The 26120-nt window shown below is 31.0% G+C and overlaps 1 protein-coding gene across 1 annotated transcript in view; it reads left to right on the forward strand.

Annotated features, from left to right (window-relative positions):
• The window catches only part of Afg3l2 (AFG3 like matrix AAA peptidase subunit 2), a 38644-nt gene that overhangs the window by 6325 nt on the left and 6199 nt on the right, over positions 1-26120 (forward strand). The window contains exons 3-10 of the mRNA XM_067288914.1: positions 2536-2719; positions 9265-9358; positions 13472-13613; positions 13687-13761; positions 16343-16467; positions 19698-19874; positions 24748-24850; positions 24927-25064. Of these exons, the coding sequence (XP_067145015.1) occupies positions 2536-2719; positions 9265-9358; positions 13472-13613; positions 13687-13761; positions 16343-16467; positions 19698-19874; positions 24748-24850; positions 24927-25064 (1038 nt within the window). The remainder of the gene's footprint in view (positions 1-2535; positions 2720-9264; positions 9359-13471; positions 13614-13686; positions 13762-16342; positions 16468-19697; positions 19875-24747; positions 24851-24926; positions 25065-26120) is intronic.

The raw sequence follows: 26120 nt of genomic DNA on the forward strand, positions 1-26120 counted from the left end.
GTTACAGTTCTATTGTTTTTAGCTAGTGGAAAGAATGTGTTTTAATTCACTTATGTTGGATTTCTTGATAGACAAAATATTTTGGCATGCATCTTACATAAAGTGACCAGATATGTTAGGTTGAAATGCGAAACACTTCTGTATTGTGGGAGCTAAAAATGGGGTGGACCTCCAACATACATATATATAATAATAAAAACTAATTCATTAATAAATAATTTAGTAGAGAAATATATAAATACATAAATGCATAAATAAACTTAAAAATAACTCTCTATAGAAAAAGAAATTGTTTTTTTTTTTTTTTTCCACAACTTGATAGCACTGTTTGTATATCTGTCGTGGTATGCCTAGAACGGCCACTAGGGGCGCCCTTAGATATTATTTAAATTAATAATAAATTCAGTATATTATTATTGCAATAGGAATTTTATTATTAAATTATTAATATGAATTTATTATTTATACCACGGAATGACACCGTTGCTGTTAGAACGCCCACTAGGGGGCGTCCCGGGCTACTAGTAGTAAAAGAAAACAACAACTTTGTGCTCTTGACAACTTCCGAACATGTTGAAAATGTTACATGACCAAGTGCGGGACACTTTCTGGGATGGTGTTCAATACGGGACTAACAACCCAAATCCGGGACAGTCCCGCACAATCTGGGATGTCTGGTCACCTTAATCTAACATAATTTTTACAGGATAAGAAATGGACAGGCAGCTTAGGTAGTTAATTTAAGGTTCATGTTAAATGTCTGCTTAGTGTAACCAGTGGCTGAATGGCACTGTTCCAATTCATTATATTGCAGCTACTTTATATTGGACTGACTTTGGTGCTGTTCCTCCTCCTATATATATGTGTGTGTGTGTGTGTGTGGTGTGTGTGTGTGTGTGTTGTGTGTGTGTGTTGTGTCCTCCTCCTATATATATGTGTGTGTGTGTGTGTCATATACATTTAATGATATATATATATATATATACTTATGGTTATATGTAAAATACCATTCCAATATAGGATGTCACATATTTTTGATACATAGTATATTGTTATATCGTTCCTGTTGTGACAAGGTTTGACCATCCCTTGACTATAACTTTGAGAACCATTGTGCTAAATTGTTAATATTCAATTGTCTATTAATACTGTAGGCCAAACAATGTTTCTTTTTATTTTTATGGTTAAGTTTCATTTTTCTCGAAGAACTTATCAGCTGTTATCAAATATATTTCATAATCAAAGAAATCTATACTCAAGTTCTAAAATGTTAGATAATTAATGATTAATTAAGGATGTATTTTGCCTACATATTTTCTTGGTTCTTGTGGTAATTTATAATATATTACATCATATCAATAACTTCTTTTTTGTAATTTATTGTTCTAATACTTTCAGATGCTGTTGCAATCAATAATGAGCAGAAAAAATATATTTTAAAATAAAAAAACATTTCTATTCACCAGATATATTAATAATTATACCAAACAAAGTTAAATATTTCCTATAAAATTAAAAAAATCTATACTACTAATATTTTAATTTGTGTTTGCATCTTAAACATACTAGGCCCGCCAGTGGCCAAGTGGTTTCATTCCCTGAACACTGGGAGTTCAGTTGTGGGTTCGCACCTTGCCAGGATGAGCTGGCTACGTGGAGTTTTCTGGGTTTTCTCCATGTATAATGCCTGAATAGGGCCAGTTACCCTTAAAAAGACCTCCTGGAAGGCATCCCCCCTAGGCAGATCACCCAAGTGTTGCATTGCCATAACTTAACAATAATGTATAACTTAAGCATACTAAAGAATTAGATTAGGAGTAGAGCTAGGACATCTACATACTAAAAATTATATAATTATAAAAATTGTAACTTATGATTTTGTCTTTTTTAACTCTCTGCTCTGTGGACATTAAGAGAGTCTTTTTAATGAGCCCATTATAGTTTTGGCCAGGTGCATAGTGGAGTGGCCAGTGATGAGGGATGGGGCCGGCCGTGTCCAGACAGGTCACCCCCAAAAAATTTCTAAGTTTTGACCCATTCAGTTTTGATCCCGGGTCCCCTAGAACTAGGCTGCCACCTTAACTGCTCGGCTATCTGGACGTTTTTATAACCATTTATTATATATGACTTTTGGAAGATGTCTGTAAATAACTTATCATCACTTATAATAATTTCTTGTGAATCATACAAAGTAATATTTTTTCTTTTGCCAAAGAAACATTTGGCCAATATCAGCTAGTGTGGATGATTTACTTATGACTAATATTTGTTTTTCACCATTTTTCACTACTTGCTGGTATATTTGCCAAATTAAAGGGGACAAATAGGCAGTTAGTCTGTGATTGGCAAATACAGAATGTGTGGTACTGCTTTAATGCTAACAGTTGTAAATCTTTAAGAAAAATGTATGATTTATAAGAAATTATTGCAAACGATAAAAAGTTATTATATTACTTTTAATGTCTAGAAGTCCTAGCCTTAGTTATAACTAAGTTTTGTTATAATTGTTATTTATAATGTTGTTAATATATCTAGGTTCAGCAAAACATTAAACATCTTCATAATAACCATGAAAATATTTCAATTTCGGCATTGCTTACTCAGTGGAGGAACTATTGCGAGAAACCACCAAAAGGTTTTGAAAAATATTTTCCAAAGAATAAAAAGCCTTCGCCGACTGAAGAGAAATCTGCAAAACCATCTAAGCAATCAGAGAAAGGTAATTTTTTTTATTAGATCTATATAATTACTTGAAATGAAATTTTGGTAGATGAAAATTACATCTTGTAAAATAACTGACCAGTATGACAAGAGCAGTGGCGTAGCGTAGTGGGGGCGGCAGGGGTGGCCCCCCTGGGCGGCACTTTTAGGGGACGGCAAAATTTCACAATAAATAAATAATAATATCTTGTAAAAATTTGAACCTGTACAATACACAATAATGGTGATTGTTCTTGCTGAAAAGTTCTTTAGAATTACTGTATATTTTAGTCTTTTAAATTGAGATACCTAAATAAGGGGGCGGCAAAATTTTTTTCCTCCCCAGGCGGCTGACAGCCACGCTATGCCACTGGACAAGAGTCTGAATAGTACATCAGTTTTGGGATAAGTTTATCATCGTGAATGCAGTACAAAGTTAGATATGTTCATAGATTATATTATCTCAACAATTTTATGATGATAATGTACATAGTCCATAATCAATGAAAATATGCATTAATGTTTTTGTATTTAACAATTTGTTATTCATAACTACTAGTTAAAGTTGCCAGTGTGGCTCAGACTGATATGATACTTGACTGTGTAATTTTCATACCTTGACAGGTGATATACAGGTTTTCTTTTGCCACTGACTGGCTCTGGGTTCCACTGATATCTTGGGACTAATGTTATGCTACTTATGCCATATCTCTGCTTCTGTACACACAACTTGAAGGTGCTGTAAACTTATTGTTTTCTAATTAGTGTTACTTTATCTGTTATTTTTGCAGATAAAGTAAAGCTTTAATGTAGCTTTAGGCAATGAATCAAACATATAGAGCCCAGATATGATATAAATGCTTCATGTTTTGATTAATGTACCATTTTTTATGGCATATAAAACAACTTTTGTCCAAAAAAGGATCAAAGTATTTTTCTAATTCTTATTGAATTTGTGATCTTCCATAGGCTAATTGAGTTCTTCAAATTGCATGTACCAGTATTTATAGTTATTGGATATTTTAATTGTAAAACTTTCTTTTTGCTATAGCTAAGCAGCTTTTATGTGAATTAATTAGAATATTTTAATTCTAAATGATTTCTTTTATTATAGTTTAAGCTCTTGTAGAAACTGGAAATTACAACATAAAATAGAAGCCACAACAGAAGTACCTTGAATTACTTCCAGTAAACATTTAATAAACCTTTTTTTAAATTTTGCTTTTTCCATGATAGATAAAAGTGTGCATCCTAATTTTACTTTTGTTTTTTAACCTGAATACAAAAAAAAAAATTTTTGGGGCCAAGTGTCAAAGTCACAAGATGGATTAAACATGCTAAATGCTTTTTGGTAAATATTCTGTGCTCTAATGGGGATGCATCTTATATGCCATAAAATACAGTAAGCAACATGTAATACAACTTTTTTCTCATTATATACATTAATAATGCCAAAAGGCAAGTATAATTGTTATCTTTAGGTCTTTATTTTTTATATCAGTAAATAGTCAGATCTAAGACAATCTTAGATCTGACTTTTTACTGATACAAAACATTTCCATAATAACTTTTTCGAGCTTTACTTTGTTGTATAGCTAAAATATAATTGATTCAAACAAATGTCAAAATTTATGCCAAACTTTGCTTAGAGTAAGGCTATATAAGTGCTTTTATTATAAATAAGTATATTTAATCACTAATAGAAATTTGTGAGTTGAACAGATAGCAGAAAAGCAGTGTGAAAATACTTAATTTGATTTCTATTGTTTTTCATTGTTACAGGCTAAATGCACTAGCACTTACACGCAAACATATATAGTGTATCTATAGGCTTTTTAGTAAGTATTTTTTTATAATTTCTATGCATGATCATAGATTTAAAGCCTTGAATTTACAACACTTTTTTTTAATGATATAGTAGTTAGGATAATTTTAAGCACTTTGAGCACCCTCAACCTAATTTCTTTTGAGGCATTATGAAGATATAGAACAAAATATTCATTTCAGTAGTGAGATGAGGCTGTCTATGGTCTGGTATGCCTATATGTTAATGCAGCCATATCACTAGTAATAAATGTCCAAAAATAAACATAAAGAAGGTTAGGATTTACATAAACTGACATATAAGAACATTATTTTATTAAAATTAATTATTTCCAATGCATTATGTTATATTTGGATTTATTTCAAATTTTAAGTTAGACTAACAATTTTTAGGGTTATTCATAATGAAATTTTTTTCCATTTTTTGAAGAGCTGAATTGTACAAAAGCTGTGAACTGTGAAAATGTGCAAATGGCAAATGTGTGGCAACTGAATGACATGACAGAAAACAGTGAATTCTTCTTATCTTTATTAAAATTTAATATATCGGTAACGTTAATAAATAACTGCTGCACTGACAGTTCTCATTTTGTTTTTATTAATTTACATTTTATCTTTTTAAAGAATTATTTTGTGCCATTTTTTGTAAGTTACATTGACTAATCCTTCTGTTGATAGATTTTGACAATTGGCAAACATTGTTCAGAAACATTTTTATGTTATGCCATTGGCTTTTGCTAAAGAACTTGTTCTAACAAAAGCAAGATCAAGAAGAGATGCATTTGCCATTTTTAAGAAAGCTGTAAATGCCAGTTTAGTTAGAAAAACTGCACTTTGAATACCCATACTGATTTCAAATTATTTAGTACTGTAATTTTGTGAGGATAATTTGCAGTTATGTATGTCTAAAAGGCACTTTGAAAATGGGTGTAGGTTGTGATGAAGCAGATTATTTTTAAATTTTAAATTGGAATTACAAACTCATCAAACAGGTTTTCTTTTGTCTGAAGTCAGAAAGAATGTCTTTAGAAGATATGAAAAATCTTTCACACACTGAAGATATATTCTTGTCATCACGATTTTTCCCAGAACCATCATAGACGTGTACTCAAACTTTGCCCTTGATGATCGAACAGCCGAGACAGTTAAAGCATCAGCTTACCTCTCTGGGGACCTGGGATCGAATCCAGGCAAGCAATACCCCAGGAATTTTTCGTGGGAGGGTTTGTCTCAGATATATTGGGCTCCATTCACACTACTCAGTTGCTTTATTACAGGCCCTTTCCAAAACCCAAGAATGATTGAAAATAATTATGTACAGTAGAACCCCGATTATTCGGGGTAACATGGATCAACACTATCTTGGATAACTGAAAACTCAAATAAAATGGATAGCCACAGACATTTTGGATTAAAAATTAAGAATATAAAAGCTTTATATGGTAGTGCATATACAGTAGGTCTCTTTTTATATCATTGTGAATTTAATCATATATCTACTATATAAAACTGAAAAACTGGGCAGTCTCTGTCACAGTATGCCAAAAATGGCCATTAGGGGTGCCCCTAGCTATTATTTAAATTAACAATAAATGCAGTTTTTGCATTTTTGACTGCATTTTAGTAGGATATGCCATGAGAATGCACATTAAGAAGGGATTTTTTAAAATTTCTCCCATGAGGGAGAGAGTTAAGGATTACCTCGAAGAACTCTACTTCTACTGTACTATTTTAGAATTCGTTTTTTTGCGTTTTTGACTGCATTTTAATGGGGTATGCCATGAGAAATTCAGGTATTGTCTTCCACATTATGAGGATGTCGTCCACATACCTCCTATAGAGTAAGATGTTCGGGAGGAACAGCAGAAGTATTTTTCGTTCCAGTTGCAATAACGACCATCTCAAACTTTGTACAAACCGTTAACGATAATCCCTACGGCCTAACGCTGGAAATGGAACAATCTAGCAATACTGAGGTTCATTTTTTGGATATAAACATTAGAATAGAAGGATCCGCCATCGTCACGTCAGTATACCGTAAACCTTATGCCGACCCTATATACATACCGGTAGGTTCATCTGACCCATTCACCTACAAGGCTGCAGCAGTTAATACTTTGATTAAAAGGGCCTTTTCCCACTCGTCCACCACGCAAGCCCTCAACACCGAATTGAATTATATCAAGAGGATAGCAGCCAAGCACGGTTACCATGGTCTGGCACATCGTCTAATTGAGCGACTTCAACGCTCACAATACGCATCCACTACGCGTACGAGGACCAACACTGACCAGGATGAACGTACACGCCTCCCAGTCACCTTTAACCCATATGTTAAAGCGATATACGCTGAGATCGCTGGAAAACAACAATTACAAATGGCCTATAGAAGAGGCCCGACAATCTACGACATCCTCAGAAATGGAAAAGGCAATCCAGTTCGTGGCAGGCTTCCTGGCGTGTACTCTATCCCGCTGAAAGATAACAGATGTAACGAGAGCCTTGTATATATCGGCTCAACCAAGCGATCTTTAAATACCAGAGTGCAAGAACATCAAGCGGACCTTCGGCACGGGCGGTACACCACAGCCCTAACCACCTTTGCATCTGATCCCAATATAGAACCGGAGTTCGACAAAGCTGACATCATCGACACTACGCCCCACCTGGAGCAACTAAAATGGCGGGAAGCTATATCCATCTGTAAGGCTAACCACCGGACCACATGTATAAATCGGAAGGATGAGATTAATCTTTCTATAGCGTGGCAGGCCCTCATAAACAACGATCTATAAATAGCAACATCAGCGCACGAATGCGCATGACCACCTTAATGTTCGTTTGATATGCAAGTTCCATATTTTTTGTTTAAACATCTGCGTTCTATTTTTAGATTCGGTTTTTTATTTAAATGTCTACGTTCCTTTTTTCGAAGTGTTTCGTCGGAACTTTTTTCTCTACCTGAAGAAGAGCTGTTTGGAAAGCTCGAAAACGTTTGTGGAAAGAAGATTTTTTCGCGCAAATTACACCGGTAACAGGTTCGGTATTTAGTATTTCATCCCCGGTGTCAGAGTAAAGTGTAATTTTACTTAACAGCTAATATTGTACAGTATAATAGTTTAAGAATAGAGATGTGCATTATTGTAGTTACATTTTAATATGAATGGTTTGTTTCACATCGAAGTTATATGATAAAAGGTAAGAGAAGTAAATTTTGGAATACATGTTATTGTTTTAAAGTTTCTTTTATGATTAGAAAGCGAGATATAAACATGACAGTTATAAAGAATAAATTTTATAATTATATTCTTACAGTTATTAAAGTTAATTTTGAAACTTTCTTTTCAGTAAATAAATGGATGGAATAAGCATTAAAAAACATTTGCTTTATCTTGCAATCATTAAAACAAGATGATTGCAAAAATTTTGCAATGAATATATCATCGTGTATGATTTAATGCAAATTGTTTTAATGATATTTGCTTTGGTTGCACAATTGCCAATTTTGCTGTTCTCATTTTGCAAAATGGCAGTAATAATCAAATTCACTATGTAAAAATAAATTGTATTTTTTTACTCTGTTTTTGCTTTTGCTAGTGATATCTGTCTGTACTAAACCTAGTTTTCTGTGTTGAATCACAGCTGACTGATCAACTCTTGAATTCCTGTCATTGGATTAAAATCATTTCATATTTCATTTTTTCTGAGTTTATTTAAATTACAATAATAATCATATATGATTATTAATGTGTATTTGGATTGCATCCTAATTGGTTAATGCTGATTTCCAATGCTATTCCAGATCAATAAATAGCTAAAGAGAAAACTGTTGTTGTGGTTAGGTAGTGTTCATGTATGTATCTGTAAGAATTTCCTGTGTGGCATGTGTTTAGTATGGCAGCTGTCTGTAATTTGTTGTGTGTACTGTTGTGAAGCCCTAATATTTCTAGACTTCTGTGTACTGTTGTGAAGCCCTAATATTTCTAGACTTCTGTGTAGTATGTGTTATGATGTTTTTTTTTTTTTTTTTTCTTTGTGGTTTTAGGCCTTTTACCGCTCAGAGAGCACAAAAAGGCCAAGTGTTATGATGTTTGTGCAAGAAAGGACTATAGGCACAAGTACACCATTCATTCTCTACCCCTATTCATTCTCCACTGATGCTTCATTTTGTGGGCGAGTTCTGAGTATTTAATAATTTTTTCAGTGTATGTATTTTGTATATTGTATTTGGAACAGCTATGTATGAAATATGATATCTTGTTTGTTGTGTTGGATTGTTTTGTCTTTAATTATGGTACAGTCGTAGTATATTTTGCTTGTTTTCTATGACCAACTGAGGTGTGTATTTGTAGTATGATTCTTGGATATATAATAGTAATAGTTTGTGTTTATGTGCAAGCTTTTGATGTATTATGTTTGCTGTTTGGTTATGTTAATGTAAATAAGACTACTTACATTTGTTTGTACTAAAGGCTTGCAACCTGATGTAATATGTTGTATAGTTTCATGTGCGATGTGGCATTTTTTACATGTGCTTTCTGTAGTTTTTTGTATTTGTGGCCTGATTTTTTTATGGCAAGCATGACATCTCTATTTCTTCAAAGAGACATTCTTGCATCAATCAGCAGTTTGATGTGGTTCTGTCAACTGATCAGAATTGCAAACCATTTTGTCTCAATTATTTAAAAATTATGATATATTATTTCTTTTTATGAAATTTAACTAAATTTTTGTGCACAGATCAGCCGAAAGAAGCTCCTTCGAGAAGCGGTTCGAGTCCAGGTCCAGGAAAGCCATTTGATTATGAATTTAACTTTAGTTTTGGAGGTGGAAAGTAAGTAAATTATTATAATAGCTTGGTTCATTATAACATATGATGAGATGAATGTGTATCTTAATAATTATCAGAAATATATAATTACCACATATATTAATTATTAAATATATTACAAATGCAAATCTGTATTGACACATGTGAATACATATGCTTATAAACATGCCAATTGGATAACATTGCTAATCTCTCAAGTATAATTAATATTATTCATTAACAATATAATATATGTATCTAATATGTACATACAGTATAATTCACTTATTGTAAATAAAGATGCTTTTATCAGTTGTGTAATGTTATCAGAATTAGCATGTTCCGAAATAATTATAATACATCATTTGTTGTAATCAGAGTTTTATTTATAATTATCTTTTTCTTCCGATAAATTAGCACTTTAAGCAAAGCTGGGAAGTCTGTATTGGCAGGACTTGGCAGTTAAAAGAGAAGTTGGTGTTAATTTTGGCAAATTTTTTTGTTGACTGACTTCTTGATTGACTTTATATTTCATAATTAGAAGCAGTTAGACATTTTCTAAGCATAGGAAGTTTTAAAAAATTGCATGAATATGAAGTTAATGATAAAAATAAGACTTTATAATAAGAGAGTTATCTTGTTCTTTTTTCACAGCTCAGGAAATAAGTCTTATGGTGGAATCAACAGGTTATTTAGAGGTCTCTTGTCCACTTCAATAAACATCACAATCTAAATAAACATTACATCTAAATAAAGATGTAAGACTGTTACAGACCTGGCCACTTTGTCAAATAAAATTAATTGATCTAATGGCCTAATTCTAATGAACTTTCAAATTGAAATTGTCAATGAATTTCATTTGTAATTTAAATTTTAAGTGATTGCATTGTGAACAGTTAAACTGTTTCTGACTGTTTTCTTGGAATCCCACCCATTTAATGTTTGGAAATTAAAAATATGCTTTTGATTGGTTGGCAAGTTTAAACTGTAAACAATTTCAAATTTCTTGCTGTAATTTTGTTAGAAAAAATTAGTTGACTAATTGCGTTTAAAAACAATATAATTAGACAGTTTTAAACCCACTGCTTTGTATTTGTATGTGCACTTTCCAATAAAGTTTTGTCTTTTTTTTTTTATCATATTGTAATTTTTTGTCTTTTTGAATGGTGTAAAGAAACTATAGCTACGATACTTAATTATCATTAGACCACCAGTGCATTGCTAATTAGTAAATTAGTCTAATGAATTAAATGTCAGTGATGAAATGGTGGATTATATATATATATATATATATACTGAGAAGTTGGTGTTGGTATTGAAGTTGCTAAGCTGAAAATATTGTCTCTAGAATCAGAGTAGGCAAAAAAGCCTGCTCCCGGCTTTGCTTTTAAGTTGATTTTTTGTACTGTCAAGCTTCAATATTTTGGTCAATGGTTATTGTTACCAGGGTTAACCAGTGTTTTAAACCTTAAATATTTATCATCTTTAATCATTATTTGCTCATGCTACACGAGTTTGAAGTATTGACATCGTTACTTCAATTATACACAGGTTGAATTACTATCAATTAATTAATTAATAAATCTTCAAGTAGTAAATTTTACTTGTTTTTTTTAATGTCAAAATAAATAAAACTAGAATATGTATAAGTGTGAGTAATCTATTTTGTTTAGCATGCTGAAATTAGAGTAGTAATATATTATTTCTTGTATGTATAGAATATATTGAAATCAAAATATATATAACATGGTAAAATCTTGATTATCTGTTAATCTTTGAACCAGTAGCTTGATGGATAAATGAAAAAAGACAATAAAATTTTCTAAAAATTATTTATACAACATTAAAATATATGCATGTCATGTTTTTCCATCACAGATATACAATATAAAATAAAACAGGTGTCATAAAACAAATTCAAACACTCATAGTGAAGATCCTTATTAAGCCGTTACGATCTTTACGAAATTCCTTCTCGAGTTGGTCTTTACGACTCGAGAACATCCGTACGATGGTTCAAGGAAAGCTACACCTCCACACTCAGCAAGTGAATATATACAGTTTATTTACACTACAAATATTTACAGGATGTACAAATTTGACAACATTACGTACACTATGCAACACAGGTGTGGTGTCTCACGTCAGCTTGTCTGTTGGGGAACTATTGGCCTCTCGGGAAACTCCGGTCGGTTTGTGGAGTTGGCTCAACTACACGGCCTGTCCAGTCTCCGCACTTACCCATCCCTGAGATCATTGTCAGAGGAGAACACTCTCTCTACGCTCAGCGGGCTGTCCAAGTGCCTGAAACTACCGTGTTAACAGTCTCTTGCCCTTCTCCCCGTTTCTCGCGTATCCCTTACAATTTAAGGGATTCTACGGCGACAACTTGCGGCCAATCAGATTCTTCTTTTCCCCTGGGAGCTTCCAAAGACGTCCGCCCTATTTCCCGACGATGTAGCTTACATTCACGTCCGTCCCTTGTTTACATTTTTTTCCCAAGCCGGCTGACATGTGGCAAACACGTTGACCCCTAAACGGATACGCTACTCCTTTGATCTTTCCGGCCGTTTATGGCCCCAACGCCAGGTGGGTCCAATTATCTCGGTCGCGTGGCTTTTCGACTTAGGACGCTAAAAGCGACCTTTACACTCATTCTATTGATAGTTTAATTTATTGAATAATTTGTAATGTTTATTTTGGCACAATTCTAGCATTTGCAGAAGTAATATTGTGAATTTTGTGCAAAAATAACACCTGTGTTGTCTCTGCTTCTTCCTACATTTGATTCACTTTGATAGCAATAATTTCAACTTCATTGTGAGTAATAGTAGTTTTAAACTGTTGTTATTGTCATTTTCTCCATTATTGCATTCGTTCTTCATTGCTTAAAAGCAATAAAGAACAAGTAACAAAATAGGGAGTGAATAATGAAGGTTAAGCACATGATTGTTTGACTTAACAGACAACTGATGTGACAGTTAACAGAAATGATGCAATATTGCATCAAATTATAATATGGAAACAGAATGTTGTGTTGTTTGGGACATTCAAAAATCAGAATGTTTGAGGAATTTGAAAAAAAAAAGAATGTTGGCAAGGAGTTCAATATTCTGTGTTCAGACTGAATCCATGTTGTTACTGACAAAATATAAAATTTTTTCTTTGTGTATGTTTTGAATAAAGCTGAGTTTGACTTCAGTATGGAAATACACCACTTTAAAAAGTCCTGAATTTACTTACATAATGACACTCTCACTTGGAATATGTCTTGTTAACAGTAAGGATGAATGGGATGAAAGCCTTAAAATTTTACTATTTTATGTATTTATTTTTATTTTATAAAGAAAAAGCTATGGCCAATTGGCCTTTTTCAAATGTCTACAAACAATATAGGAAACTAGTGAAACATGAAAAAATCAACAATATTAAACTGAAAGTCAATTGAACAAAGTTATGACAAAAACAAAAGTTTTAACACTTTCTTATTAAAATTTTTTTGTTAATGTGTCAATATGCATTACAAAATACAGAGTTGCATTTCAACATTTCCAGGCTGTCAAGAGAGGAGAGTTATGGAATTTTCTCTGGCCAGAAGAGAACTTGGGTGCCCACAGTGGTTCCTACTCCTATAAATTAATGTTTCTTTTACTAACAGAAAAATAAAATCTTTAAGACTTATTTATTAATAAAGAAACATTCTATGTTTTTCATTTTTCCAAAAAGTTTGGCAAAAGAAGCCCGTTCTACCTCTAGGTTCCATATATGCTCTTAATGGCCCTAAACCTTTCTATTAATAAAGACCAAAACATTTGAACATTCTTATCAAAATGTCATTTTTATTAATATTTTATTTTAAGTACAATGCCATAATCCTCAATGACTATATTTGTTTGTTCTAGAAACAATTCTCATTAAAAGTTCAGTAGTCAGAAATATCATGCCCAAAATAGAATTTGAATTAATGATTTGGCAAACAAGGAAAACTTTCACTAACAAACTTAGCTGCCAATTGGCCAAACTCTCATAAATTTAAGATATTTCTAAAGAAAATCTTTTATATAATTGTTGAAATAATAATTTATAATTAATTTTCTATACATGTGATAAATATTTCTAATATATAATCTATTTCAGGGGCTCTAATAATCAAAACAAATTAATGACGATTGCCTTAATCAGTACTCTTGGAATATTAGGACTACTAGCCTTTAATGAAATGCGTTACAAAGAAATTACTTGGAAAGAATTTGTTAATTCGTATTTGGGGAGAGGAATAGTAAGTAGTAGTAATGTTGACTTATTTATAAAAATGTAAGTTTATTTAACATCGAATACTTTTCTGTTTATAGGTTGAAAAATTAGAAGTTGTAAATAAAAAATGGGTTAGAGTAAAATTATTACCTGGAAATATGACTGAAGGAAATGTAAGAAATTATTTTTTTAATATAAAATGATTTAAAATAATTATAGTTAATTTGAAATATTCAAAATAATAAATTGAATTTGTGTGTTTGGAAGTTGACAGCCAGATTGCCAGGCATTGGCCTATTGCTCTGTGGAACTCATGATCAAAACCAGGGATTTTTTGTGGAATATTCTAACCTAGATATGTCAGGCTTTGTACTTCACCATCTGGCCGCCCCCATTCTGGGCCTGGCAAAAACCACAATGGGATGTGATTGAAAAAAAGGGTCCTGTTAGTGCCCATAGGATGAAAAGAGTAAAAAACATTGTTTGCTTAAATCAGAGGTGGGCAAACATTTTAAAAGCCATTTTCATATGCCGAGACTTATTTTGTTTAATGAATGTTATATATTTTCTATAAAAGTTTAGCTAAGTTATCACTTCGGATTAAAATCTAAAATAATTTTATTCAGAGTTGTGTATAGTATGTAGAATGATTATTAAGGAATTACACATATACTTAATTAGAAAATAGTTTTTTGATTTTTTCAAAATTAAGATCATAATTATCTTCATATATTCCCTTTTTAAAATTATAGAAAAAACACAAAAAAAGAAAAGAAGCATCTTCATAATCTGTCCTTTTTGCACACCTCAGGCCCTATATCAAACTTATTAAAATTATCCCTCTGGCAGTTGCATGATGTTAAATATATTGCTGATAAAACATCCAAGGACAAATGAATATACAACTAAGAATTTTATATAATTTCTTAGTTGTATAATAGAAGAAACTTTCAAAAAAATTAAAAAAGTATATTCATAATCTGTCATTTTTGCTGCCAGAGAGACAATTTAAAGAAGCTTTACACACCAAGGCGGAGAAGACCGTAAGATAAAAGTCGATTCTGCCACATGACTTTGTCGTGTTCCCAAGGTGTGTAAGAAAGGAGAGATTATGAAGTGCTTTTTAAATTTTTTTGAATGTTTCTTTAATTAATTATATAGAATCTTTAATTTTTTAATGCTGAATTTTGCAGACTCTACAACCTGCATACATGAAATAGTGATGCGAGAAAAAATACCACATTACTCATAGTTTTTCATTTTCTGCTATTTTGGAACATTGTTGTTGCAATAAAAACCAACAGAATAAATTGTAATATATTCTAAATGGATAGAGGGACACACAACTCAATAGAAAATTATTTTATTAAAATAAAATATCATGAAAGTATATACAAAAACTAATATTAGCATGCAATACTATCAGTTAACATTGAGTAAACAATGGAATGCCACTTATAAGGTGGTAACTCACAGTGAAATGGCTGAAAATGTACAATAGAATTGTTTAAAAATTATGGACCACTAATACTTTGTTGGGCCGACCCATTCTCTATTATTGCCATGCATCTTTGTGGCTTTGAGAGCCTATACGATGCAAATCATAAACAAGTTTCATCATTTTAGTGCACTTAGCAGAAGTATCTAACAATTATGGGTGGTGCAGTTTTTTCTTGCACCACTGTACCAAAAATTATGATATTTCTGTTGAAACATTTGTAATGACATACCGTATATTTTTTATAAGTATTAACCTGTCCCATGTTGAAATTTTTTTCCGTTGTGTGTTGCTTCAGGTTGAATTTTTGTCGATGTTAAGCCTAAGAAAAATTCCATGTTTTAGAAAAAGATAATCATGGCTATTGTATTGTTGAAATTATTTTTTCATTTCGCATAAACAAAATAGACATATTAATAAATGTAAAAACAAAAAAATTATATTTTGGAAGTTAGTTTTAATATAAAAATTATGCCAGCTAATGACATCTAGTGTCAAAAACATCCCGATGCAGAAATGAGATATCTTGGGTTCACAGGTCAAAGTTGTCATGTTTTGACCCGAGATATGTCAGGAATACCAGAGAATAGGTTAATCTCTCTCTCTCTCTTCATGTGCCATATCAGGGCACCCTGATATTGGTGAACACTCAGTGCATGTTAGTACAGATTGGTTTGTGCACCAAGTGATATCCTGGGAAAGTTAGTACCAGAATGGTTCCCCATTGCCTTCTCTGGATACACAATGTTACACAAGTGAGAAATGCTTTCTGGGAGGTCTTTTAAGAATAACTGTGCCCCATTCAGGTGTTACAGACATGGAGAAAACCTGGAAAACTTCATATGGCCAGCCCATCCGGGCAAGGCGCAAACCCACGACTGAACTCCCAGTGTTCAGGGATGGACCTGCTCGGTCACTGCTGGGCCAAGTATTAATCTAGAGAAGAGAAAAAATCAAAACTAAATTTATTGTATGTTTTACAGACTAATTTTCATAAATTATTTTTTGAAATTTCAATTTTTAAATTGAAGTACGAAAAATTGATGTAGCCGTTATTTGCAGACAAATAATAATGAAGTGTGGTGATAATATAGTTAAAATATAATCCAAATGCTAATTAAATTCAGAATCATAAATAATATATTCTGAATAAACAAGCAGTTAAACTAAAATTGGTTTATCTTAGTTTTCTACGTAATTTTATTTATTTTTAATATAAACGAAATAAGAATATAATTAATATTAATTATTTTCAGAATATTTTATGGTTTAATATCGGCAGCGTTGATACTTTCGAAAGAAATCTAGAAAATGTCCAGTTAGAAATGAATATAGAACCTCCTAATTTTATACCAGTTGTCTATAAGAGTGAAATGGATGGGTAAGTGTTGATTTTCTATAGTGAATTTCAGCTTTATTTAATTATAATGTAATTATTTTCTTGTTGTAAAAGTCTCTTTAAAAAATAAAGTATAAAATTAAATAAAGGAAAGTATGATATATACATTATATGTCATGCCAGGATAAAATGTAAGCAGAGCAAAAAGCCAAGGAGGGTTATTGGGTACTAAGTTTCCCCAGTTGATCCTGAATGACTGATATAGTTAGTTATATCTAAAATTATTTAATTAGTCTGCAAGCAAAGATTGATCAGTGATCTGAATAGTATAACTGGCAATACATTTGCAGAGTAAAATATTGAGTTGTGAGTTTAAGTCCTGTTTCACCTGATCTTTTCTCCCAGAATATTATAAAATTAAATTAAATTAATTAATGAATTTAGTCATTTGTTATAATGAATGCAATGGATGTCACATGAGAAATTGCAAAATTTCAATCACATTATATAATTAGTATAATTTTCCATTTTTTGGGGTATCATTTTATTTCATTAATTCTAATAAGCAGTCTTACTGCTAAGAAGGAAACATTTGCTTATGATGCAACAATGCTCTTATAAACAATGCATATTTTATGCAATTCAGCTTGAAAAATAATGTCTAAATATGAAATGTCTACATATTTCATATTTAGACATTATTTTCGTACTGTACTGTAGACATGAGAGAGTGAATAATTCAGGAATTAGAAAAGAGAGCTCTGCTCTGTATTTAGCAAACTTAAATGTTTATATTTTTTCTTTAATTTTTCATTTGGTTTTCTAATGTGCTCTGGTTTTGAAACTACAGTGAATTTCCTGTACCATATTTTTGTGGAATGACCGGCATGCTGCTTATAACCGAGGTAGACCAGCATGCCGGAAACTCCAGTGTTACCATTATGCCTGTTAAACTGCAACTAAAAAATAAAATTATTCGTATGTAACAAAATTAGTTGTCAATTAAATGTTAAAGAAAACATTCTTCTGTGTACAATAAAATAATAATATAATTTGACTGACTTACAATCAGGAAGAGAGTTTCATTTACAAGACAATAAAACAATTTATGACTTATTGGCGTAGTAGTAGTAGTAGTAGTAAGTCAGTGTAGGCAACACTGACCATTTACCCTGACCTTATAAATAACACCTTCCTCTCAAATTTCACACAGAGCAGATGTTAATGGTGTAAGATGAGATAATTTACTGCCATTTCTGAAATTTAATAGTTTACTTTTGCATTTTTTAAATCAAGTTACAATAAAATAAACAAAAAAAGCACTTTTATCATTCACCAGTATTTTATGACTAGAAAGAAGACAAAATTAAGAAATTAAACATATAATTGTAATTTTGATGTAATGCTGACAGTCTCACAGTTTTAAATTAAAATTTGTTAGTTTTTGTGTGACATAGCTCATTCATTTTTTTAAAATGCCTTCTGAAGTTATACGTCCCTCTCAAGGGATGTATAACCTCACTTAAACTGGCATGCTGGTTTTTATCATACAGAAATATCTAATTCATGGTCTCCACATATAGACTGACATGCCAGACAATCTGTGAAAATATGATATGAATAAATTTAATTTATTTACTAGTTCTATTAGTTCTCATTCTTATTTTTTTTACAAAATAGGAATGTGAACTAGTAGAAGGTGGTGCTGAATGCAGTATCGTGCTCTTATTTAATTTGTGAATTGTTCATTTTTCCTCATTTCTGTATCCACAACACCATAGATTTAAGATTTAGACATTATTTTTCAAGCTGAATTGAATAAACTATATATTGTTTAGAACTTTTTGTATCACAAGTGGATGTTTCCTAACAAAACTATAGAGATAACCCACAAGTACAAAATAGACACCTTTATTTTTAGATATTGTCTTTTATTTCACAGTATCCATGTGATATAAATGCCACATGTGCTTATTAAAACCTAGTTATCCTATCACTTTCTTCAAAGCCTTAACTCAGTCAGGCATGAATCAATGAGTTTTTTGTTGGCCCACTTGGCATGCAAATAGTCTAACTCTAACAGTTCTCCATGGGAAATGGATTTTTGTGAACGATATTGCACTGCAGATTCCAGGCGTGTTTGACAGGATTTGTGACAGGTGATTGCCTGGCCCATGGAAGCATACGAATGGCTTGCATTGCCAGCCAATTGCAGATCTTTTTAGGAAGTATGACAAGGAGCTCCGTCCATCACAAACAAAATGGATGATTTGTCCGTCAGCCCACTGGAGAACATTGTAAGATTCTTCTCCAATATGACAATGTACAGTACATTACAGTCATTTACATGAACTTTATGCATTTGCTGACATTCAGGGTGTCTATTTGTCTATTTACGTATTACCTGGTGGCTATTTGTCTCTGTAAGTTGTATGAAATTTATAAACTTTTAAATTGTTTTTGTCTTTGACTGTAATCAATGTTTGTCTTACCAGGTTCCAAACAATGTTTATTTCTTATATCTTTTTTACAAGTAAACTGATTAACAAAAGTGAATTTCCAAAATGTTTTATAACTTTCCATTTCAGTTGGATTTTTATGGTTATTTTTTCAAATTTTAACAAATGTTCATTAAAATTCAAAAATTAAAAATCGAATATATATTATTGTGACATCCTCACAATACCAGGCTGCAATTTTTAATTATCATTTAATTTAAAAATCACATGGCTTCTAGTCCAGATCCAAAGTTATATAGTTACCGTATTTTACAGACTATAAGACGCACCTTAATTTTTAAGCAATTTTTTTAAAAAAATACCTATAAGACGCTATAGACTATAAGACGCACCTGAATTTTGGAGGCAATTTTTCGAAGAAAAAAGTGCGTCTTATAGTCCGTAAAATACTGTAATTGGGCCTCTGGCCCCTAAGCTTTCCATTTCTGGTCTCAATTTCATTTATCTAATTATGTTCTCGAGATTAATGAAGAATGGACAACAGTGGGAATGTATAGGTCTGCAATCTAAAATTGTAGCCCAATAAACATCTACTGGCACAATAAGCATCAGCTATTGTCAAAGATAAAGATAATTTAACCTTATTTTAATTTTTTAAATTCTACAAATTTAATGTTGCATGCTAAAACTTAATAATAATAAGGTTCACTCATATTCATCACATAACTTATAAACTTCTCTAAGATTGTGTAGTGTTGTTTGAATTTGTGTTTCAATAAATATATTTATATAGTTATTTATTTATTTTTATAGATCAAATGTTACCGGCATGCTTCCGACTATATTACTATTTGGATTCATATTTTGGTTGATGAGACGTTCCAGTGGATTAATGGGAGGTGGAGCTACGAGAAGAGGAATGGGACTTTTCGGAATGGGAGAAACTACTGCAAAGTTGATAAATCCAGCAGAAATAGGTGTAAAATTTAAGTAAGTAGTATAATTACAAATTGCCATTGTCAAATCTATTGCATTATTTGCTTGATCAATTGTTATTATAAACAGTGACTGTATTTCCTGCCATGTAATATGCAGTTTTTCAAAACCTGTTTCAAAGAATTGCCATTATCTAACAACATGGTTGTCAAGTTAATGTAAACAGGGAATTATTGGCACTAGATGAAAATCCAGATATCCTAATTTTGATACTGCAATCCTTAAGCTGGCTTCAAATATTTGATATTTGCTGAATTCTAAATAATCAAGTATTTGTTTACTTTGATTCAGTACAATATGCCTATAGAGAGTGGGAAATGGTGAATACCAAATAATAGTCATGAGTAAATTGCCCACACTACTTGGTATTGGCCAAATATTTGCTTGGAAATTAGCAAATGCCAAATGTGGAGAGCTGGCCTTAGATCATTTGGGATGCTTAATCTTGAATTATTCATATAGCAACACAAACTCTTTATTAAATGATCTCACCAAACAAGTTTGTACAACGTGATAATCTCAATATACTGTATTTACTCTCGTATAAAATGAGGTCTTTATTCATTTTTCAAAAACCTAGGTCGTCCTATACGTGTGAGTGAAGGATTTTCTGTGTTTTTGAAATAATCTTTGTGAACCTGCTATAATTGCAGGATGCTATTGAGGTCAAGGTGAATGTTGCTTTCAAAGAGATGATCCAAAAATAGCTGGCCACTTAGCAATGATTATTAATATAGTTATTTCATATTTGTTAAATTGGTATTTTTAATGAATATTTGTCCATTCTGAATCATTAAAAATAAACTTTTTCCGGTTATGTGCTTTATAATCTTTTGGTTTTGCTATGTGGGTATCAGGTGCATGGAAAAGCATTTCTCAAGAGCTGATAGCAAAGTCATTCAGGAAATACTGCATTTCAAATTCACTTGATGGATCAGAGGATGATGCTTTGTGGAATGAGAGTGAAAAAGAGGAGAGTTGTAACAAAACTTCGGAAGGCGAGTCCGAGTAGACAAAAGGTGATAGCATCAAGAAAACATGGTTGTTTGCCTTAATATGTGCATTTAATAATATTTTATTTGTGATTAAATGAAATAAAGTTAGAATTGTATTAATAAATCTAATTTTCTTTATTTTGATTTTTAAAGTCACACCTTGTCTTATATGCAAGATCGTCTTACACACGAGTAATACGATATTTGTGTTGCTGCTTTTGTAATCTGATTAAGCATTCAGAATGAAACACGTGATTATAAGTTACAGATTAACGAAAAAATGGAAATGATGCTTATACAATCAAACTCAGTTATAATGAGCATTAGGGGACCGGTAAGATTTCCTCAGTATAACTATTACTTGTTATATCCATGAAGAGCAGTGATGTAATGGGTGGGGCTTCTTTGGGCACAAACACACAGGGGCTGTCCTGTGGGTGGCAAAATCTGTAGCTATTCCACTTATAATTAGTGAGATCTATCTTAATTTTTAATTCTAACTAAGTTAATTAAAAAAAAAGTATATGTAATTAAATTATACTGTATCTTTATTAATAGTTAAATATTAATTATATTATAGTTTATATAACAATTTATTTTTCATAAATAAAGATAATACTAATTAATAATATATCTGATTTTAGTTAATCTTTTTATCTACAAATCTTAAAATTGATGATTGCTTTGTTTTTAATATTGTCAATACTGTCGAAGACGACAAAGAAAACTTTCTACTCACTTTGATGTTTTTAGCAACACGTTTTAAATTGTAAATAATTTCTACTTTTTTGTAAATTGAGAGACATTTTCTTTTTTTCATAGACCTCTCTCATATAAGGGCAAATGCTTATATGAGAGAGAGGTCATTTCTAACTAGAGTATATGGTAATTTTACAATCATAGCGATGATTAGGTATATGACAGAGTAGGAAGTTAGTCAACAAAGAGGGGGCTACTTCCGAAAAGAAAGTTAAGTGATAAATAAGCCTGTAATTGATGCAGGTGTTAAAACTAAGTAACTCTTTCAGTTTTATCTCTTCCAAGAATTCACTATCACATTTCTTACTACTTGTACAATTAGTTAGTAACAAGAATGTTTGACTGTTTGCATAGCTACAAAAATTTGATTGGTATATCCATGAAGTACCCTCATTAGAACTGTGAGAAAATGTATGGAAATATGCATAACTTAAAATTGTTATGACATTTTGAACTCTTTATATCTATGTTCATTATAACTGAGTTTGACTGTGTGTGTAAAATCAGGGACATTTAGTGTCATGCAAACTGTTTGATCCATTCATCTTGTTTAATTTCCAGTATTAAATAATCAAATATATAGCAAACTTAACTTTAAATAGCCTATTTCTTTATCAAAAATGTGTGTTAGACTCTTCATTAAAAATAATTAATAAGTTTATAGATAAATGTTATTAACAATATTTTATCTTTGGAGATTAAAATTAAATTAATTATGCACAAAATTCAAAATTACTTTTCTTTGGCAAAAGTTTCAAGTATTTTCCTATTGTTTTTATACCATAAACACTCAATAAGTTGAACTTGAGTCAAATGCATGGATTATTTCAGAGCTTTTTTCTCTGGTTGAATAAGTTCAATACTCACACAATTACTGAAAACAGAAAAATTATTCATTTGTTAACAATTACAGTTCACATTAAATGATTCCCACTCTGAAAATCTGTAACAGATTTTTACCACCAAATACAACTTTTAGATTGCAACTATTAGATCAAGGAATTTTTCAAAGCTTTAAATCATAATACAAAAGCAGAAATCATACAAAAAATGTTTTGTTTTATGAAATTTAATTACATGAGTTCGGAGCAAATCATATGGCCAAACTCATGTAGTTATATGACCCTTGTTAAGAAGCTAGCTGCTTCTTTATGTTAACCCTTAGCTTGCCGTTTGCCACGCCCCCTTATTTTGTAAAACGGCCAAGGTCAAAATAGGTGAATCAGGCAATATTATTTTAAAAATTCACTAAAAATTAAATTATTATTTTATTCATATGAAAAAAATTACATATATTTATCAATATAGTTAGTTTTAAATATGACATATTTCAATAAAGTTTGTTTGAAACATTTATGAGAAAAAAATAATAATATATGATAACTGACATTCAGACTTGAAAATTTGTTACTATTTGTCAAAATTAACATTGCCTGCTTACTCCATTCTTATTGTCACTGAGCCAATACGACGTAGAATATTGTTCTGTACAATTTGATATAACATTTATGCATGTACGTTTATTCGTTGTGAAATTATCGCACATTATATCAAACATTTGTTTAAAATTTGAACTTTATTCTGCTTTCAACTAATATAATGAACTAATATACTTTATTCATTTTATATCAAACAAAATTATTTATTTTCGTAATAAACATATGATTATCCAGTAGCAATAGATGTAACATTTTCGGATATTTTAAATTTAAAAAATAATTAAAAATTAAAAATTAAAAAAATATATAAAATATCAGAACTGAAGGTCATAACTTGAATATTTATGATGCATTAACATATTATAGCTGAATAAACTTATTATAGCATTAATGAACTTATTATAGTAATATTATTGCATAGATATGCTAAAAATAAAATAAAAAATAATCAGAAAATAAAAAATTAAAGAAAAACTATCGATAATTAAAAGTTTTTTAATCGACAGAACACCACCTGGACAAAAATATGTAAAACAGACGATAAACAAGACGATACCAACAAGTGCTGACATCTGTTGTCGATAAATTTTATAAAAATCGATGTTTAACAGGGTAACGATGAATCGGTACCCTGGCCGTTTTGCGAAACAATTAGGGTAACGATAGATCGGTACCCTGGCCGGGAAAGGGTTAAGTTGATTCCACAATTTACTCTTTGGGGACCTTTTTGTATCGATGAGATTGGTTCGATTCAGTTGCTGCTATTTCATCATCATTTTGGTTTCAAGAAATTGATTTCAATATATTAGTTCTGAAATGGATTTAACGTTTTCTCATAAATGTTTTATTAAACTAATACTTAAATTTTTGTGAAATATCTGTGACCCTTCCTCTCTTGAATGTGCAGTATATTTGGTTTTGAAACAATTGTCAATGAACAAATCACAAAAAATCAGTCAGAATACTGAATTGGATAGGCTTTTCCTTATCTGTAATTGACTCATCTTTTGAGACTATGAAATGTTATTAGTGACACAATTTTAGTCTCATTTGTAATCTTTCCTCAAGAGAGGAGGAGGAAATATAGTCAATGTTAAATTTCATTCCTGGTATTCATAAATATTGGATAATAGTCAGGCCATTTTTTTTATTATTATAACCTTATGTTGTTAAGAGAATGAATTTCTGGGTGTGTTTAAACAAGTTTCATCTAATCTGGAAAAATGTTATATTGCCTTATGTTCTTCAGACAAGTGTCTTTATTGTGTGTGGGTCATTTAAATTATAACTGTAGCGTCGTTTGTAATGTATTGGAGGATTCTTTCTAATATCAAATCTGTTGAAACAAGAACACTTCAGAATTAAAACTGGACAGAATAAAATACAAAACTGCATATGATCAAAAATATTTGAACTTCTCATTACTTTTATTGTTAGACTGACTTCATGGTTTGTATCTGTTGAAACAATTTGGAAAAAATATTGGTCATTAGCCCACCTTCCTAGATGAGTCCTGTAAGGAGTATTTAAAGTACATAGTAATAATAAATATGTAATATTGGTCTAAAGACAGAAGTGCATAATTGTGTTGTTTGAATTTCTATTCAATCTCATTAATTTATTTATTTGATGTTTAAAGTTAAATTTTTAATTACAATTTTTCATTTTTCTTAGGGATGTTGCCGGATGTGAAGAAGCCAAACTAGAAATTATGGAATTTGTAAATTTTTTGAAAAATCCACAACAGTACATTGAATTAGGAGCTAAAATTCCAAAGGTTATAAAAATAAATTGAGTATTAAACTTTAAATTTCTAAAATGTGTTTCTTTTTTAATGTCATTTATTTAAACAGGGAGCCATTCTGACAGGACCTCCAGGCACTGGTAAGACTCTGCTGGGCAAGGCCACCGCTGGAGAGGCCAATGTTCCCTTCATTACAGTGTCTGGCTCTGAATTTTTAGAAATGTTTGTCGGTGTGGGTCCATCTCGCGTAAGTACATTGATTCTTTGACCCGATTGATTCTTGTTTAATTAAACCGAGATTTCAAAAAATAATTAATATATGAATCTGGATGAAATTTACTAAAAAATATTCACCTGATAGACAACAACATGCATTTAGCTTTTTTGGGTTTGTCTTTCTCATACCACGGGAGCACAGTTAAAAGTCAATATTTTTTGACTTTCCTACTTAAATATGTAAACTTTCTAAAGCATTCCTCTGACTGTATTTTAAAACTATGCTTTTTGCCAGAGGGAGGTTTAAATAATTTTACTTATTTAAGCAGGGATGAGCCAAATGATTGGCTCTTCTATTTGACTGTATTCTTGTGGTAAGAAAAGGACAGATCCAAAGATGCTAAATTTGTTTTCTACATGAAAGATTATTATTATGATAATATATTGTAAACTTTTTAATTAAATAGCTATGCAAATGAGTTTCATTTTCTGGTTTTTGTAATAATACCTTTTACTCTGAAGTTTTAATTATTTCTTATCATTAAATTATTTTTACAATGGCTTTTCTCTGTCTTAGCAAAGAGAAATTGTATTCTCTTGAAGATTCAATTGTTTTAGTTTTACAATATTATGATAAAATGCAGAAAAATCAAATGAAAAGTTTACTTTCAATTAATAACATGGTTTCAAATATGTCTGTAGTAAGTAAATACTTGAGATTTTAGTATTTCTTGCATCTTGTGATAGAGCAATAACAAGCAAGGCCAATTCACAGCATTGCAAATTTACTCAGAAATAAACCTTTCATTTTGATCATTCAGGATATTTACAAATATATGTTTGTTATACTTTTTGGTATATGTTACATTCACTCGATTTCCTTTGCCAATTCTAGAAGAAAAAAAATCTTTTTATGGTTAATAACTATACTTGACAAGACTTACATAAGGCATATAAGCAGATAACATTTTAGTAAGATAAGAAATTGTTGTCTTGTCACTAGTGTTGCTAGCATTTGGAGCTCAAAAATAATAATGCTTCTTAAATTCCAGTTTACTTTAAAGTTTTACTAAATTAACTTTCATTT

The sequence above is a fragment of the Centruroides vittatus genome, unplaced genomic scaffold (genome assembly GCF_030686945.1).
Source record: "Centruroides vittatus isolate TY-2023 unplaced genomic scaffold, ASM3068694v2 scaffold_944, whole genome shotgun sequence".
Lineage (NCBI taxonomy): Eukaryota > Metazoa > Arthropoda > Arachnida > Scorpiones > Buthidae > Centruroides > Centruroides vittatus.